This window comes from Balaenoptera ricei, chromosome 3 (genome assembly GCF_028023285.1).
Source record: "Balaenoptera ricei isolate mBalRic1 chromosome 3, mBalRic1.hap2, whole genome shotgun sequence".
Taxonomy (NCBI): domain Eukaryota; kingdom Metazoa; phylum Chordata; class Mammalia; order Artiodactyla; family Balaenopteridae; genus Balaenoptera; species Balaenoptera ricei.
In genome coordinates this window covers 35,402,060-35,421,204 of record NC_082641.1, presented here as the reverse complement: position 1 = coordinate 35,421,204, position 19,145 = coordinate 35,402,060, and the positions used below count along the sequence as shown (strand labels likewise).

The 19,145-nt window shown below is 38.9% G+C and overlaps 1 protein-coding gene across 5 annotated transcripts in view; it reads left to right on the top strand.

Annotated features, from left to right (window-relative positions):
- The window catches only part of OXCT1 (3-oxoacid CoA-transferase 1), a 157,674-nt gene that overhangs the window by 5,518 nt on the left and 133,011 nt on the right, over positions 1-19,145 (top strand). For all 5 annotated transcript variants that reach the window (XM_059916307.1, XM_059916306.1, XM_059916308.1 and 2 more), the window contains exons 3-7: positions 489-579; positions 5,136-5,271; positions 8,584-8,733; positions 13,873-13,979; positions 16,415-16,475. In XM_059916307.1, coding sequence (XP_059772290.1) covers positions 489-579; positions 5,136-5,271; positions 8,584-8,733; positions 13,873-13,979; positions 16,415-16,475 — 545 coding nt within the window. The remainder of the gene's footprint in view (positions 1-488; positions 580-5,135; positions 5,272-8,583; positions 8,734-13,872; positions 13,980-16,414; positions 16,476-19,145) is intronic.

Here is a 19,145-nt window from a genome sequence, read left to right as displayed (position 1 = left end):
GGAAGGTACAGAAATTCCCCATGACCCCCCTCCCCACACGTGCATAGCTATTATCAAGAGTGGTAGCTTTTTTCTTTTTTAAACCAGGGATGAACTGCCTTGGCACATCATAATCAACAAGTCCACGGTTCATCTTAGGGTTCACTTTAATGAAGTGAATAGTGTTGCATGTTCTGTGGGTTTGGACAAAAGTATAATGACATATATCCACCATTTTAATGTCATACAAAGTATGTCACTGCTCATAAAAACTTTTGTACTCTGTGTATTCATCTCCCCCCTCCCCTCAAAGTCCTGGCACCAGGAATTTGATCTTTTTATCGTGTATGACTATTTATTAAGTTGCTGGGATATGCCTGTGCATTTTGCTTAGTAGGCCTAATAATGTGCTGGTATATTTTCTTTTTTATTAAAAAGAATGACACATACATTTCCCTAAAAGAACGTTACCCTCTCCACAAATTGTTTATCTTTTTGGCTCATTATAGGTTTTGGGTTATGTGGAATTCCAGAGAATCTTATAGGAGCTTTGCTAAAGACTGGAGTAAAAGGACTAACTGCAGTCAGCAACAATGCAGGGTAAGCGTGCATTTTTAAAACAATTGGCTTGAAAGAAATGACAGTCCTCCGTGATATTGAAATGAAGTCTATCAGTGAAATGAAAAATTTCCCTGTTGACAAGAGCAATATGCTCAAGGATCAAAAGATCATGTTTATTGGGACTTCCGCCACAGTCCAGTGGTTAGGACTCCGCGCTTCCGCTGCAGGGGGCATGGGTTTGATCCCTGGTCAGGAAAACCAAGATCCTGCAATGAAAAAAAAAAAAAAGTATGTTCAAATTGAGTCCTTCATTTTAAAATTTAAAGATGTTCCTTTATGTTGTATGTTATTGTAGATCTTTATTTATAAAGGAAGATGGACATCCATTTGAAATCTGTTTCAAGTCTTTTCTTTTGGTTATACCCTTACCCTAGATGATACATAAAGAATACCAACAGTCATTACAAATGTTTCTGGTCTTGGGAAAAGGAGGAGGGTATGCAGCTGGCACTTAAGACAGTAGGTTCACATATCAAAATGGTCAAAAATGAGCCATAAAATTTTAATGATGAATGGCCTGCATATTAAGATATATTTCGTTATCAAGGAAAAAGCTATTTTTGTGCAAAATGGTAAATTGTCAGCTCTCCTTTAACAATGAAAGACTTTAAAGATCTTAAAAATTAAAGAAATTAACTGAATTGGCAGTTTAGTCTGTTATCATAAATGCAATTTAGAAGAAATAGCACAGATTATTTAGGAAACAAAACTGATCTACATTTGTGCTCATTTTTCCCTTTGCTGAGTTTATTTATGCTATTATTTTCATTTGGAAGGCTCTCCACTTCTCTGCCTATCCACATCTTTCCCATCTTACAGAAGAAGCCCTATCTAATTATAGAATTGCTCTAGCCTTCATTAATCTTTCCCCTTTCTGAATTCCTCTGGAGATGGTTAGCCTTTCTTTGTGTACTGAATTGTATTTATTATCTCTGATGTATATTACAGGCCAATCCTGTTACTTGGAGTAGTTTTCTTTTTTCTTTTTATTTATTTTTTGGCTGCTCCACGTGGCATGCGGGATCTTAGTTCCCCCACCAGGGATCAAACCTGTGCCCCCTGCAGTGGAAGCGCAGAGTCTTAACCACTGGACCGCCAGGGAAGTCCCTAGAGTAGTTTTCTATTTCCTACTATGCTTAGCCTGTAGTCTCAGAATCACTGAGAGTTGGAGCTGGATGGGATTGTAGAGATCATCTGTTCCAGTTCCCTCATTTAACAGGGGAAACTCGTCTGTAATCAGGGAAGTAACTTGTTCATGATCACTTGACATTTCTTAAACACATCCTGTGCCCTTTGAGCCGACTTTATATTTATTAAAAATACTTTTGATTATCAGTACTTGGTTGGGTTTTCCTGTTAGCTCAGTGCTTACAAGGAGTGGTGTGGATCAATGTAAATTCTCGATGCAGAGTAGGTACCGATAACCTACTTCCTTGAACTCAAAGAAGGCACTTTGCACATCCTCATTGGCAGTTGATTCTCATAATTAGAGGAGTTTAAATCCTTGAGGTCTATAGGGATGAGGGCTTTGTTTTGATCCTTAGAGTCAGATAAATGAGGACAACTTAGCATCACTTTATTGGAGAACCAACGACATGGTTTGAGTTGTTGGGTAAATGTAGAGAACATGGAATTAGAAGTAATGGTCATCACCAATATGTGGAATTGAAAAGAATGATACAAATGAACTTATTTACAAAACAGAAATAGACTCACAGACATAGAAAACAAACTTATGGTTACCAAAAGGGAAAGGGGGCAGGGGAGGGATAAATTAGGAGTTTGGGATTAACAGATACATACTACTATATGTAAAATAGATAAACAAGGACCTACTGTATAGCACAGGGAACTATATTCAATATCTTGTAACAACCTATAATGGAAAAGAATCTGAAAAAGAATGTATATGAATATATAACCAAATCACTTTGCTGTACACCTGAAACTAATACAACATTGTAAATCAACTATACTTCAATTAAAAAAAAAAGAAGTAATGGCTATTTTCTCCTTTAGAAAAAGACTCCATCTATATAAGTTTTGCCTGAATTGGAAGTCTTTCCAAAGCTCAGGATTCCTGATTGTCTGCTTTTGTTTTATTTGCTTTTAATGATCACTAAGACCTGTTGGCCTGAGGTACCACTTACTTTGCTACGGAGTATTAACTGTTAGTCTTGATACGACAAACCCTACCTTAGGCTCATTCAGATGAATTAATACCTTGATATGGATTGATTAGGAAGGCAGGAAAATTGCAGATGTTCCTTTGATTTTTGGAAGACTTTGACACATGAATTACAAGCCTGTATAAACCAAAAGTTTCATGATATGCTATATATCAACCAATTAAATCACAGAACCAAGGGAAGAATAGGTGTGCTATATTAGTTATTTTCATTTCCTCGTGACAAGATAATTTTGGATTACAAAAGATGGGGATTTAGACAACTCTAAGGGCAGCCCCACTTCCATGTAGAAGACTAATAAATGCTGACAGGTAATATGTACAGCAGTCCTCCCTTATCCATGATTTTGCTTTACGTGGTTTCAGTTACCTGTGGTCAACCTTGGTCTGAAAATATTAAATGGAAAATTCCAGAAATAAATAATTCATAAGTTTTAAATTACAGGCTATTCTGAGTAGTGTGATGAAGTCTCGGGCCCTCCTGCTCTGTCCTGCTCTGGATGTGAATCATACCTTTGTCCAGTGTACCCCTCCAGTTGGTCACTTAGTAGCCACCCCAGTTATCAGATCCATGGTCATCAGATCCACTGTTGCCGTATCCTCGGTTATCAGATCCATGATCTGTATCGCAGCGCTTGTGTCCAAGGAACCCTTATTTTACTTAATAATGGCCCCCAAGTGCAAGAGTATTATTAACAGTGGAGAGCTGTTTCCTCCAGCCCTGGGCCTGATGGGATGAGGGGAGGGGGCTGTTTGGACCCAGAAGAAAGCCTTATGGAGAGGGCTATCCAATGTGCTGCAGACTGCCAGGGAGAGAGCCAAGGGAATAGATGTCCTGCTACCATTCTCCCCTCACCAACCCCCCCCGCCAGTGGTGCCTTACACTGGCTGAACCCAGTCAGCAGTGGATGGGCCCAATCAGAAGCCAGAGGGCAGGGCACCCCATGATTCAGTCTACACAGGGCAGCTGCCCCAGGCTAGAGGTTGGAGAATGGATCCGGAGGGACACATAGCAAATATCCAGCATGAAGACTTGATGATTTTCATTTTTATTACAAAGGAGCCAGTGAGGAGGGGGAAAGTGAAATCAAGCAATAAATTCATTTGACAAATGGTCAACAGATGTTTATGTAGAACCCTATCTGGAGGAAGAGTTTCCAAGAGAGATGGAAAGGCCAGTTCAAGGCCCCTAGACAGGATGTCTGGTGTGTTTGAGGGACTGTAAGGAGGCCAGCAGAGATAGAGAAGTGAGCAAAAAGGAAAATGGGAAGAATGAGGTCAGAGGTGTGAAAGGGCATCCCATCCCATCCCAGGGGGCCTTGCAGGCGACTCTAGAGACATTTGCTTTTACTCTAAATAAATGGGTACCAAGGCAGGGTTTTGAGCAGAGCAGTGACACGATCTGACATATTTTATTTTATACTTGTATTTTTGGCTGTCATTTTATGAGTAGATCGTAGCAGGCAGGAGTAGAAACAAGAAAGGTTACTGCAGTATCTGGGCAAGAGATGGGCCGGTCCCAGAGAGGGAGTGAGAAATGCTCAGATTCTGGATAGATTCTGAAGGTAGAGTCAGGATTTTCCAATAAAGTTGCTGTGGAATGTGTGTGTCAGAGATCACACCATGAATTTTGTTCTGAAGTAGTGAGGATGGGGCCGCCATCAGGTGAGATGAGGAAGGCTGCAGATCGAGCTGAATTTAGGGGAATAGAATTGTTTACCTGAAGAACTGAAGGCCTAGCTAGATATTATTAGCAGTAGGTAAAAAACAAACAAAAAACGTAAAGCATTTTGTGTAATGTTTTGCAAGAGCAACTTTTTAGTGATTTGTAGCCCTCTAGTGGACAAGTGTATTATCAATCTTCAGGGAATTCTCACATCTCAAAAATGCACTCTTGAAAATACTTGTTATTTAGGCTTTAGTTTTCTTTTGAACCAAGTAAGAATAAATCATGCAGTTATTTCTTTTACACCCATGGTGGGTGGGAAATGTTATTAGATTCAATAGTGGAAGCTAGGACTATAAAACAAGTCTATCAGGAGGTTGACAGTTACCTGTTACCTGAACTACTTTAAGGTATTCAGTGTGTCAGGACAGATGGGGGGAGGTTAGAGGCTTGGAAATGATACATTCTGAGAATTAGGAAAGAGTTAGTTGAGTGGGAATGGCCACTTGGGGGCATGAGAAAAATGAGGAGGGAGAGTGAAGTCGAAGTTGGGAGAAAAGGAGGTTGTTAGGAGAAATGTGAGTGGTTTGTCATATAAAATTTCAAGTTTTTGAATGTAAGTGATATTAACGTTCTATCAGATGTCCCTTTGATTGTAAGCTGCTTGCATTTTCCTTCTAGGGTTGACAACTTTGGTTTGGGCCTTTTACTTCGATCCAAGCAGATAAAACGCATGATTTCTTCGTATGTGGGTGAAAATGCAGAATTTGAACGACAGTATTTATCTGGTGAATTAGAAGTAGAGCTGACACCTCAGGTAAAAAAAATTATTTTTTTTTTTTTTTGTACAATACTAACATATTTTAAAATTTACCTTTTTCCTCCTAGAAATTTCATTGTGTAAGAGAGGTAAGGTAGAATGCTCTTTTGCCAAACCAAGGAAATTTGTTTACAGGTCACACCTCTTGATTGCTAGAGGACTAATATTTTGTTGCTGTGCACTGAAAAAGAAGGTGAAAATATCTAGGCTTCAGGATAAAATTTTAAGTTTGGCACTATAATGTATATTTCACTGGAGCGTGCAAAAGAAATTGCTGGAATGTTTGAGGATTGTCCTAAAAGTCAATTCCTATGAATCACAGAATTAGAAATTTGTGGGGAATCTGGTCTTGCTGAGACATAAGAAAGTAAAGGCCATGGAGGGACTACATCACAGAGTAAGTGCTGGGATCAGAGCCCAGGTGTCTAGAGAGCTGACGCCATTACAAAGGAAGCAGTGATTGCAATTAATCTAGCAAGTTTCTCCTCACTTTATACACCATTACCTCTCCTAACTGATTGAAGAGTTTGTCCTGAGCAAAGTTTTTGAAGCCATATGAGTAAAACAAGGGTCTACAGGTTGTATGCATTACTCTTCCATTTTGACATGGTCTGCCTTCATCTCTGAAACTGAGCCCACCACTCTGCTTTATTTTTGTCAACAGAATGTATTATTACCACTGACTTCATCAAATTGGTAATAATGTAATACAGCAGAATTTTAAAAAATTCAATCATTAAATCACTGTATATGCTTATCTGGAGAGAACAAGCATGGGAGAACTGTTTTTTCTACCTGAAGCTTCACAGTGTTTTTCCAAGTCACACCTGATCACTCTACAGTGTTGGCACCTGTGCCTCTCATAGTATTACACATGCTTGATTTATCCAATTTTCATTTAAAGTTTTTTGAGAATAACAAAAGGTGTACTATCTTCATCGCTTGTGCCGCTTTTACAAAATACCACAGACTGGGTGGCTTAGAGAAGAGAAATTTATTTCTCACTGTTATGGTGGCTGAGAAGTACAAGATCAAGGTACAGGCTGATTTGGTTCTTGGTTGGGGGAGGGGAGAGAGGGAGAGGGACAGTGAGAGGGAGAGGGAGAGCACGTGCAAGTGAGTGCCCTGGGGTCTCTTATTATAAGGACACTAATCCTCTTTGATCAGGGCCCCACCCTTATGACCTCATTTAACCTTGTTGCACATTGGGGGTTAGGGCTTCAACATGTGAATTTTGGCAGGGTGGGGGGGGGGACACAAATCCGTCCATAGCATATACTTTTCATCTTCACATTATAGGTTGAGGTAACATATCCTTTGAGTTGTGGAGCTATTGAGAATTAACTTTTCAATTACCTTTTTTATCTTTTTTATTTTTTTTTGTCTGTGCTGGGTCTCCGTTGCAATACGCAGGCTTCTCCAGTTGTGGCGCACGGGCTCTAGAGTGCACGGGCTCGGTAGTTGCAGCACACAGGCTTCTCTCTAGTTGTGGCGCATGGGCTTAGTTGCCCCATGGCATGTGGGATCTTAGTTCCCTGACCGGGGATCGAACCTGCGTCCCCTGCATTGGAAGGTGGATTCTTAAACACTGGACCACCAGGGAAGTCCCTGCCTTTTTTTTTATCTTTTGCATTATCCCTTATTTTGTCAGAGGACATATACATGGGAAAGGAACTTCCGTAATATTTCTTTCACATTCTTCCTTTAAGCTGAAAGAAGTTCAGGATTTCCTGCCCCAACTTAGTGGTGCATGAGTAAGCATTGGCTCTGGGAACTTGTTTTGCAGCCTGAGAGCCAGGGAGGAAGTGCTGATGAAGTGGTAGGGATTAGGACTCCCTTGGGGGTTGGATGTGGGGTCTTGGTGGTACCTTCAGGGGGCCTGTATGTGGCAGTAATCGATTTTCATGCCTTTGCCCAGTTGGACAAAGAGGAGTATAGTATTCAGGGAGGGTGGACATAAAAATATTTTAAAGTAGGGAGTGTTATTATAGTTGTTTTGATGGTTTAATTTTTGTGGATGTTATTAACTTAAAATACCCAAAGTGCAGGGAAGAGTCACCTCTGTCCACCAGTTAGAACAGAGAACCAGGTACCTGGAAGGTTTTCAGTTATGTCACAGGTCCATCCTTCCTCAGAATATCCCACCTATTCCAAATGACTCAGTGTCTGAAATCCCAGCTGTTAGTCCCTTCTTTGAGTTTAGTATTTAAAGGCCCCAGTTCAAGTGGAAAATTGTTTTCAGGTTGGGACAATATTAACACACCATCATTAATATCTAAACCTAGGGAATTCCCTGGCAGTCCAGCAGTTAGGGCTCCGTGCTTCCACTGCAGGGGGCACGGGTTCGATCCCTGGTCGGGGAGCTGAGATTCCACAAGCCGCATGGCACAGCCAAAACAAAACAAAACAAAATCTGAACCTATTCTTACTACTGGTTAGCTAGTCAGTTATTTAGTCTGAATATGATATAGCTAGACCGTAACAAGACGTTTCACGTTAGGGAGCATGTCAGGAAACGTTTGGGTCCAGAGTTATTACCGTGTGGGAAAACTGGGTGGAAAGGCAGGTGGTGGTGGAAGAGCTGGGGAAATTAGGTTTGAAATCACTGGTCCCTAGAAGGGGGACAAAGATGATCAGAAGAAGATACAAAAAAACTTTACATATAACTGTTCCTACTCTGAAACAAAATTTGAATCTCTCTTGGCTTTTTAAAAACCATTTTACCTGTATGTTGTACTCTTTGTCTAGCTTGAATTTTTCCTTAGTTAGATAATGTAGTAGATAAAATACTTATGAGAATGGTTTAGAATAAATTCTAGATAGGTTTGAACGTTTTACATTATTATATAATCATAACATTGTTATTAAAGATAAGGTTCAGGCCATGCCTACATAGAGCACACAGTAAAACACAAAATTTAACTGTATGTTTTTTAATGTATACAGTTAAAGTTACATACTTCAGATTTGGAAATTGATTTAAAAATATTACAGATAGACTGATGTAGAATGTGATGTCAAGAAACCAGTGGAGACATGGAAGCTGAAAGCACTAATATACGAATAAGCAGTTCCATTAAGAATTAAGGATAGAGAGGTTGTTGTCTAGAAAGATAGTAACTGTTTTACTTTGATATTCTAGCCTGCGGTGTCAGCCCCGCAGTATGCACGAACCAGTATGCACTGCTGGGTGTGGTTTAGATAGATAAACACCTAGAAAACAGGGACGGTGCCTGTAAGTGTTTCTGTGTCTGCAGACAGAAGTGTGTTTAATGGACTTCTGATGCAGTGTTGTTTGCTCACTTGTAGGGCACGCTTGCAGAGAGGATTCGTGCAGGTGGGGCTGGAGTGCCTGCATTTTACACCAGCACAGGATATGGGACCCTGGTGCAAGAAGGAGGGTCACCGATCAAATACAGCAAAGACGGCAGCATTGCCATTGCCAGTAAGCCAAGAGAGGTAAGAAAGCTGGATATCTCTATCAGCACAGGATTCCAGGTGGACTCAGCTGGGTAACTAAGTATAAAACCACACCTGTGTGAGAACAAACACTGCCATTCATTCTGTAATGTAAACATGTTAGGTAAAATTTCTAGCTAAAACTGAGCATCTGCTAGTAATTTAAATCACATAGAGAGACCAGAATAAATAAATGAGAAGAAAAGAATCTGTAATCCGTAGAAGAGGTGCAAGTCAAGATTAGTTTTATGGTAAGTTTTAAGAAATTTAGGAGCGTTTATAATTGCTGATTATGTGGAAAATAGAGTAGATGTATGCTATATATGGTATTAAACTCTTCATGCTCAGGCCCCTTCTGGATGTGATTGAAGGGGGAGAAAAAAGCCAAAGAAATCACAAGTTTGTCTACAATCTTAAAAAGCAGGGGCAGTTATAACTATATAATGGAAGAGGGTTCATATTATCTCCTTTGTCCTTCATTTTGTATACTGGACATATTTGAATAACTGAATAACTTAGTTTTATTTAAAGTGCTAGATAGGATGGGGTATCTTTATACTGGGTAACTTCACTCACATATTAGAAAAGAATAGGGACTTACCTGGCAATCCAGTGGTTAAGACTTCGCCTACCAATGCAGGGGGTGTGGGTTCGATTCCTGGTCGGGGAGCTAGGATCCCACATGCCTCACGGCCAAAAAACCAAAACATAAAACAGAAGCAATACTGTAACAAATTCAGTGAAGACTTTAAAAATAGTCCACATCAAAAAAATCTTTAAAAAAAAAAAGAAAAGAAAAGAACTCTAGATATAGGTATTTGAGATACTCAGGTTTGAGCCAGTTTTTAAAATGACACAGGCCAGCTGTATTTTTAGTATCTTTCCCTTCTCCCTGCCCACATGGCTCATGAGAGTTAACAAAGGTTGCAGAAATGCTGAGCTTATCTCTAGGGAAGCGAAAATTTAGTAAATCAAGGGCTTTTATCACCTTTCTACTTATAGGGATGTTAGCTCTGCACGTCCGTGCCTTGAGGGAAGATAAAGGTCATGCCCTTGTCCCCTGCTGTCCAGCATTTGTCCAGCAGCGTCCTCCATCTGGAGCTTTGCCTTTCTGATTAGAGTGACCTATATTGACTCAAAGCTTTTGTTAAAATTTTTCATACTCTATCTTGCTTCTTTCTTTACTGCCTAATTAGGTTTAAAAAGTTTTTGACAAAGTAAAGGACAGGAACCTAATTATTAAGATGGATCTTGGTTAATATAGATAAAGATGCCTGGCAAAATCGGGTGAATGCTTTGAGAGCTTGCTAGAAGTTACAGCATTAACTCCCCTGGTGAAAACATAGGATAGACTAGAATCTGTTCTGAATGCCTGGGTTCATTTCAGCCTGGAGTCAGGTGTAGGAATCTAGCAGTTTTGTCACTTTGTCTGCATCCCCTAGGAATACAACAATAATTTCTTGAAATGATTCTTGTTAGCTCTTTGTCGTCCTTGATTACGGTGGGAAGAGGAAATGAGTGAATTCCTTAGGTCAGTGATAGTTATTGAGGACCTTCTGTTTGTCAAGCACTGGTCTAAGTGTGGTGGAAAAAGGGGTGTTCTAGACCAAGTGCCCCTGACAAGGGACAAATAGACAAACACACAATGTCAATACTGGAAGTGCTGTGAACACAAATCAAGTAGAGCAAAGGCAGAGAGGATGATGAGTGGTCAGGAAGGTGTGCTCCAGGCTGGGTCAGGGAAAACCTCTCTGAGCAGGTGACATTTGGTAGAGTCCTGAATAAAATAGGGAATGAGGCGGGTGAAGATTATAGGTTTGTGCTCTAGTCAGAAGGAAGAGGAAGGACAGGGTCCCAGGGCAGGCTTGCCTCATGTGTGGAACAGCAGGGCAGTGAGACTGGAACAGAGTGAATGAGGAGAGAGTGGTAGGGTTGGAGGTTAAAGAGAGGCAGGGGCCAGACCACACGAGTTTGGCCTTTACTGAGTGTGGTGAGAGGACAACAGAGTGTTTTGAATATGGTGGGACAGTGATGGGATCTGAGTTACATTTTGGAAAGAGCACTGTGGCTGTTGGGTAGTGAGTTTTTTGCTGGAGACCCAACAGCAGAAGCAGGGAGACGGATGCAGAGCTGTTGTATTAATCCAGGTGGGAGTGGAAGGTGGTTTAAGCAGTGGAATTTGTGAGAAGTGGTTGCAGTTGGGAAATATGTTGATAGTAGAGCCAACAGGATTTACTGAGTAAGAAAAGACCAGAATCAAGCATGCTGCATATTGAAATGGGCCGAGTGAGGGGGTAATCAAAGAGCTCTGCCTGGACGTGGTGCTTTTGAGACGTTCATTAGCTTCCAAGGGGAGGTGTTCTGTAGGCTCGAGCTCAGCTCCGGGAGGGTTGAGAGCTGAGGAAGGAACTTTGGAGGCATCACCACATGGTGTTTAAATCCATGGGACTGGGGCTGGAGTGTAGACAGAGAACAGCTCTTTTACATTTAAGGGTTTAGAAGAGGCCTGACATTGAAAGGTTGAAAAGAGGAAAAGGAGCAGTAAATAAGATGGGAAAGAGTGTCTAGTGAGTGGAGAGGAAACCCAGGGGAGTCCGGTGATTTGGAAGATGGGAACTTTTACAGAGGAGGGAGTGATCAACCGTGTCAGAGTATGAAGAGGTTGGGTAAGAGGACTGGAAATTGACTATTGGATTTGGAAACGTGGAGGTCATTGGTGACCTTAAACAGTGATTTTTCTGGAGAAGAAGATTTTTCTGGAATGGTGAAAATTTGACTGGAGTGGATTCAAGAAAGGACTGAAAGATGAGGAAGTGGAGACTCTGAAGTGAAGTCTTTTAAGTGAGTATAACAGCTAGTTTGACAAAACCAATTCCTCCCCTGTTTTAAAATTTTAGAATAGTGAACACTTAGCAACTGCTGATGTGTAGACCCTTCAGGAAATTAGATAACTGGAATAGAAAGAAACGCCAATGTTTTTACTTTGCCCTGGCTTAGCATATATTTAGATGTATATGTAGTTCTCTAGATCTGTGTAAAGGCCTCAACTATCATCTCTGGTGATGACTGAAATACATAAGACAAACTATATTGATGTGTAGGTTACAAATGTCTTTCATATAATTTGTCTAAGTTCATATTAATATGATCCTCATTCATCAGTGATTCCCTAAATTCATTCATCTTTTCTAACAGGAAAGTGGGATAATGTCTTTAAGGAAACTGTTCTTTAAGAAATGATTCTGTTTTAGTGCAAATCAAAACTACAGTGAGGTATCGCCTCACACTGGTCAGAATGGCCATCATCAAAAAGTCTACAAATAATAAAATGGTGGAGAGGATGTGGAGAAAAGGGAACCCTCCTACACTGTTGGTGGGAATGTAAATTGGTGTAGCCACAATGGAAAACAGTATGGAGGTTCCTTAAAAAACTAAAAGTAGAGTCACCATATGATCCAGCAATCCCACTCCTGGGCATATATCTGGAAAAGACAAAAACTCTAGTTCGATAAGATACATGCACCCCAACGTTCATAGCAGCACTATTTACAATAGTCAAGATCTAAATGTTCATCAACAGATGAATGGTTAAAGAAGATGTGGTACATACATACAGTGGAATATTACTGAGCCATGAAAAGAAATGAAATAATTCCATTTGCAGCAACATGAACGGACCTAGAGATTATCATACTAAATGAAGGCAGACAGAGAAAGACAGATATCATATGATATCACTTATATGTGGAATCTAAAAAATTGGTACAGATGAACTTATTTACAAAACAGAAATAGACTCATAGACATAGAAAACAAATGTATGGTTACCAAAAGGGAAAGCGAGGGAGAGGGATAAATTAGGAGTTTGGGATTAACATACACACACTACTATATATATATATAAATAAACAAGAACCTACTGTATAGCACAGGGAACTATATTTAATATCTGTAATAACCTATAATGGAAAAGAATCTGAAAAAGAATATATATGTATATGTGTACATATATATGTCTGAATCACTCTGCTGCACACCTGAAACTAGCACAATACTGTAAATTAACTCTAATTTTTTAAAAAAAGGAAGAATTTCTTTTTTTAAACCACAGTTAAAGAAAAGTAAATGTACTGGAACTTTCTCCAGCTTTCTATAAAATGCATGCAATTTGTCCACTAGGGGGCACAGTAGGAATGAAAATGGAGTTTGGCCTTCAAATGGCTCCCATCTTGTGTGGTGATGGAGAGAGGTGTTGACGTTGTTTCCCCTCTTCGTTTCAATTCCCAGAGCTAAGTCCCCATGAAGAAAAAAGGAACAAAATGCTGTGGCATAGTTTTGCTTTATGGGTCTTCTCCCCTCCCCTCCCATTTGGAGTAGAATTAAAAGTAAATAAACATACAAAAATCAATAGCCTTCCATTAGACCAGTAATGATAGAGAGAAGGTGTAATAGAATAAAATATAACAGTCACAGTGGTATCAAACACCAAGAAGCACCTATGAATAAAGCTGGAAAATATATACAAAGCTTTTTCTGAGGGAAAACTATGAAACTATTGAAGGAGGTAAAAGAAGACTTTAAAAAATGTAGGCCTATATTCTCACAGGTGGGAGAATATAGCGTATCAGTTCTCTACAAATTAGTCTACAAATTTTAGGAATCCCAATTAAAATCTCAACAGAGGATAATGGATTCATTAGAAGAGATGAATGGATTTTTGTAACTATTTTAGGTAGGAAAACAATGCATTGCCCATTTCATGCAACTTACATGGTTTTCTGGGGTGGAGGGAAAGAGGGGCTCTTTTTCCTGTTCAGTATGTAACTTATTCACACAAATAATAAAGTGAGTGCTAACACACACAGTCTATGCCGTAAGCGTATGGAACTTTCAGTTCCTCACAATTACCAAGCTTTCTCTTGCCGCTGAGCCTTTGCACATGCTGCTCCCTCAGTGTCCTCTTCACCATTTTGACGAAGCCCTGGTTGCCTGCACTACTCTTCCTTGAAGTCTCAGTTTAGAGCTCTCCCTCCTTTTCTAACTAGGCTTGTATCCCTATTATCTGCCTCTGTCAGAGCAGGGAGCACAACCAAGCAAGACCTCTGCAGATCCTGACAATGCCCTCTTTGTCTCTTGCAGGTGAGGGAGTTTAATGGTCAGCATTTTATTTTGGAGGAAGCAATCACAGGGGATTTCGCTTTGGTGAAAGCCTGGAAGGCAGACCGAGCAGGAAATGTGATTTTCAGGTAGTATAATGGTTTTTAAAAATGTCAAATGTAATGCATTTCAGCAACTTTATATTTCCAAAATTATGATTACAAAATGGATATCTTGATGTGTTTGGTATTTAAAAATTTATTTTAAAAAAGGCTTAAAATCAAACACACCCGTGTGTGTGTGTATATAGGTGGGTGCAGAACCATTGCCGTGCGGTCATGCTGGTTTGATGCACTTGAGGGCGTCTGTTCTGATTGGTTGGTACCCATGGTGCACTGTTTGTTAACTATTTGAATCTGTATATCCTTGTATATAGTCACATACAAATTATTTTTGCCCCTGTGTACTTCAGTTGCCAAAACTAGTTACAGTGTTGTGACATGCTTAGAAAATGTGACAAAAGCACGCAATTATATTTAATTTTGACAGTGTTTTTTATATGCATTGTCTTAAAATGCCTGTTACTTTGATATTCTGGAAAAATATTGCTAATAATCACTTAGGTCAGTTCTTTTCCAGGCCTATTGGTGTCTTCTAGGAAATTTTTCAGACATAAAGATTATGTCTGGAAAGTTGGTTAACCTTAATAATGTTTCACTTTCATTCTCGTTATCGTTATCTAGATAGCCACAGATATTAAGCCACTTAATAGATTTCAATATCTTTTGATTACCCTAAGCATACTAAATACCAAGTTTTAGTATCTTGGATTTAGGGATTATATAGCTGTTTTTGCAAATTGTGCCATGTTTGAATATACTCATAAAAGTTTTTCAAAATGTTTGGTCTTGAAGACATCACCTGTTAGGTTGCAGAAATAATTGTCTTTCTCATAATATTGGCCTTTTCCTGCTTTTAGTTAGTGATATTTTTTATCTTTACCAAATGCAGCTTTGGTATGATCACAATTAAATTATCAGTGATCACTCTCATGTTTTTGTTCATTTCTGAAGATCTTCTATGACATTAATACTGTATTTGATTTCTTGAATTTAGCCAATTTTTTTGTTCGTTTGTTTTTGTTTTTGTTTTTTTGTCCGGGCTGCAGCGTGTGAGATCTTAGTTCCCCAACTAGGAATCGAACCCGTGCCCCCTGTGGTGGAAGCGTGGGTCTTAACCCACGTGGGTCGCTTCCCACGAGGGAAGTCCCGGGATTTAGCCAATTTTTGATATTATAACTAATTTTGGCAATTACAGAGGACATTTTGAATGATGTCTACCTTATTTGACACCTTGATGTAATGCTTGCAAAGCTTAGTTGTTTTTTTTTAAAAAAGATTAATGAAATTGTATGGTAGCCAATGGAAATGAATTATTTAAAGTATTTCCATGAGTTTATCCTGTGCTTTATTGCCTGTTATCTAAAGACTGCACAAGGGCTATTCTGAGTACGGACCTTATGCCTGTAGTTTCTGCTCAGTAGCCATTGAGCTTTGATGTGAAATGAGAGTGCTTGTCGCCAGTGGTCAGGTGGCCTAGATTCTTAAGATACTGACTTCTAGGCTGACCTTCACGTTTAGTGGGACAACTGGTATAGAGATCTGTCTAGGCCATTGTTAGAGTGGGCGGGCTCTGCATGCCTACACCTCAGGCCACTCTGCCCTTGGAGCTTTTGATGCTGGATGTCTGGTGGAATCCAACACGGTTACTGGTCAAAGTACACAAGGATTCCTCTCTTGAGGACATACCTATCCTTGAATCCAAGTGAAAGAAACATTGGTGGCACAAAGAGCTGTTACGACATAGCTGTGAATTATTTCTCTTTACCAAAGAATTTTCCCTATCAATTTACACTCTCAGAAACAAAAATACATTAAAATTTTTATGATTAGAGGAAGTGCATTAATTTAGGAATTTGGGAATGCAGAACCATCAGCAAAATTGGCCGCTTCTTAAAATTTTACACCTCAGGGTCTGATGGGGGGGGGTGTAGCTTTAAAAATTTCATTAGAAGTTGGTTCTCCACACTGATCTTTAGGACTCACAAATCAACCGTGAATGATTCAGTTAATTTCAGCAATAGGTTTCTCTTTAATAGGAGTATAATTACATACCTTCTCATATAAAGCACTTGCTAATTTTCTTAATATTTTAACAAGAGCAAGTTTAGTGAAATATTTAACTATAAAACAAAGTGGCATCTCAGGTAAAAGACTTAGAGAAATTAGTTTTAGAGTAGATTTATTAATATCCATTTTATTTTTCTGTGTATGACTATGTTGAATATGAAAAATAGTCCCTCTTTCTCTTAACCCCATAAAAAGCTATATAATTGAATGAAGTGGCCATCATATTGTTTTTGTTTATAAAATAGCTATAGAACTTATCGAAAATATGACACACTCTTTTAAAAAGATTCACAAAGTCTTGGTTTACAGAAATTCTTTTAATCTATAATTAAAGCTGAGAGAGACACTGCTTATTTTTGCCCTTCTTTCCCCACTTCCTTATTCCTCTAATGTAGGAAAAGTGCAAGGAATTTCAACTTGCCGATGTGCAAAGCTGCAGAAACCACAGTGGTGGAGGTAAGAGAAGAGGTTATTTCTGATTTCCTGTTGTTAATTTTCAAAGTTGATGTTATGTGTTAGTTCAAGAAAAAGTACAACGGTTCATTTGTTTTCACGAAGGAGGGCAAACAATAACCACTTTTTCATTTTGGATGTTGAAGGACTCTATTTAAATATATGATAGTTGAAGTTTTGCTGGAACATGAGCTTTCTGGTTAGCTACAGTCTCACTAGAACACTCTGTTTGGGAATCAAGCTATTAGGCTGACCAGCTCATAAAAGTCTTTTGGTACTTGAGTAAAGTGTACCTTCTTGGGTGAAGTCTCCAGATGAAATTTTTTTTTTTTCACTTTTTAAAAAAAATTTTATTTTATTTTTTTTATACAGCAGGTTCTTATTAGTTATCTATTTTATACATATTAGTGTAAATATGTCAATCCCAATCTCCCAATTCATTCCCCCTGCTTTCCCCCCTTGGTGTCCATACGTTTGTTCTCTACATCTGTGTCTCTATTTCTGCCTGGCAAACTGGTTCATTTGTACTGTTTTTCTAGATTCCACATATATGTGTTAATATATGATATTTGTTTTTCTCTTTCTGACTTACTTCACTCTGTATGACAGTCTCTAGGTCCATCTACTCTCTACAAATGACCCAATTTTGTTCCTTTCTATGGCTGAGTAATATGCTATTGTAAATGTGGAACACATCTTCTTTATCCATTCTTCTGTCAGTGGGCATTTAGCTTGCTTCCATGACCTGGCTATTGTAAATAGTGCTGCAATGAACATTGGGGTGCATCTGTCTTTTTGAATTATGGTTTTGTCTGGGTATATGCCCAGTAGTGGTATTGCTGGGTCATAAGGTAATTCTATTTTTAGTTTTTTAAGGAACCTTCATACTGTTCTCCATAGTGGCTGTATCAATTGACATTCCCACCAACAGTGTAAGAGGGTTCCCTTTTCTCCACACCCTCTGCAGCATTTGTTGTTTGTAGATTTTCTGATGATGGCCATTCTGACCGGTGTGAGGTGACACCTCATTGCAGTTTTGATTTGCATTTCTCTTATAATTAGTGATGTTAACCAGCTTTCTGTGTGCCTCTTGGCCATCTGTATGTCTTCTTTGGAGAAATGTCCATTTAGGTTTTCAAATGCCCATTTTTTGATTGGGTTGCTTGTTTTTTTAATATTGAGCTGCATGAGCTGTTTATATATTTTGGAGATTAATCCTTTGTTCATTGTTTCTTTTGCAAATATTTTCTCCCATTCTGAGGGTTGTCTTTTTGTCCTGTTTATAGTTTCCTTTGCGGTGCAAAAGCTTTGAAGTTTCATTAGGTCCCATTTGTTTATTTTTGTTTTTATTTCCATTACTCTAGGAGGTGGGTCAAAAAAGATATTGCTGTAATTTATGTTAGAGTGTTCTATGTTATCCTCTAAGAGCTTTATAGTGTCTGGTCTTACATTTAGGTCTTTAATCCATTTTGAGTTTATTTTTGTGTATGGTGTTAGGGAGTGTTCTAATTTCATTCTTTTACATGTAGCTGCCCAGTTTTCCCAGCCCCACTTACTGAAGAGACTGTCTTTTCTCCATGTATATCCTTGCCTCCTTTGTCATAGATTAGTTGACCATAGGTGCGTGGGTTTATCTCTGGGCTTTCTATCCTGTTCTGTTGATCTATATTTCTGTTTTTGTGCCAGTACCATATTGTCTTGATTACTGTAGCTTTGTAGTATAGTCTGAAGTCAGGGAGTCTGATTCCTACAGATCCGTTTTTTTCCCCTCAAGGTTGCTTTGTCTATTCTGGGTCTTTTGTGTCTCCATACAAATTTTAAGATTTTTTTGTTCTAGTTCTGTAAAAGATGCCACTGGTAATTTGATAGGGATTGCACTGAATCTGTAGATTGCTTTGGATAGTATAGTCATTTTCACAATATTGATTCTTCCAATCCAAGAACATGGTATATCATCTGTTTGTGTTGTCTTTGATTTCTTTCATCAGTGTCTTATAGTTTTCTGAGTACAGGTCTTTTGCCTCCTTAGGTAGGTTTATTCCTAGGTATTTTATTCTTTTTGTTGTAATGGTGAATGGGATTGTTTCCTTAAATTTCTCTTTCTGATCTTTCGTTGTTAGTGTATAGGACTGCAAGAGATTTCTGTGCATTAATTTTGTATCCTGCAACTTTACCAGCTTCATTGATTAGCTCAAGTAGTTTTCTGGTGGCATCTTTAGGATTATCTATGTATAATATAATGTCATTTGCAAACCGTGACAGTTTTACTTCTTCTTTTCCAATTTGTATTCCTTTTATTTGTTTTTCTTCTCTGATTGCCATGGCTGGGACTTCCAAAGCTATGTTGAATAATAGTGGCAAGAGTGGACATCCTTGTCTTGTTCCTGATCTTAGAGGAAATGCTTTCAGTTTTTCAACCTTGAGAATGATGTTTGCTGTGGGTTTGTCATATATGGCCTTTACTATGTTGAGGTAGTTTCCCTCTATGCCCACTTTCTGGAGAGTTTTTATCATAAATGGATGTTGAATTTGTCAAAAGCTTTTTCTGTATCTATTGAGATGATCATATGGTTCTTATTCTTCAATTTGTTAATATGGTGTATCACATTGATTGAGTTGCGTATATTGAAGAATCCTTGCATCTCTGGGATAAATCCCACTTGATCATGGTGT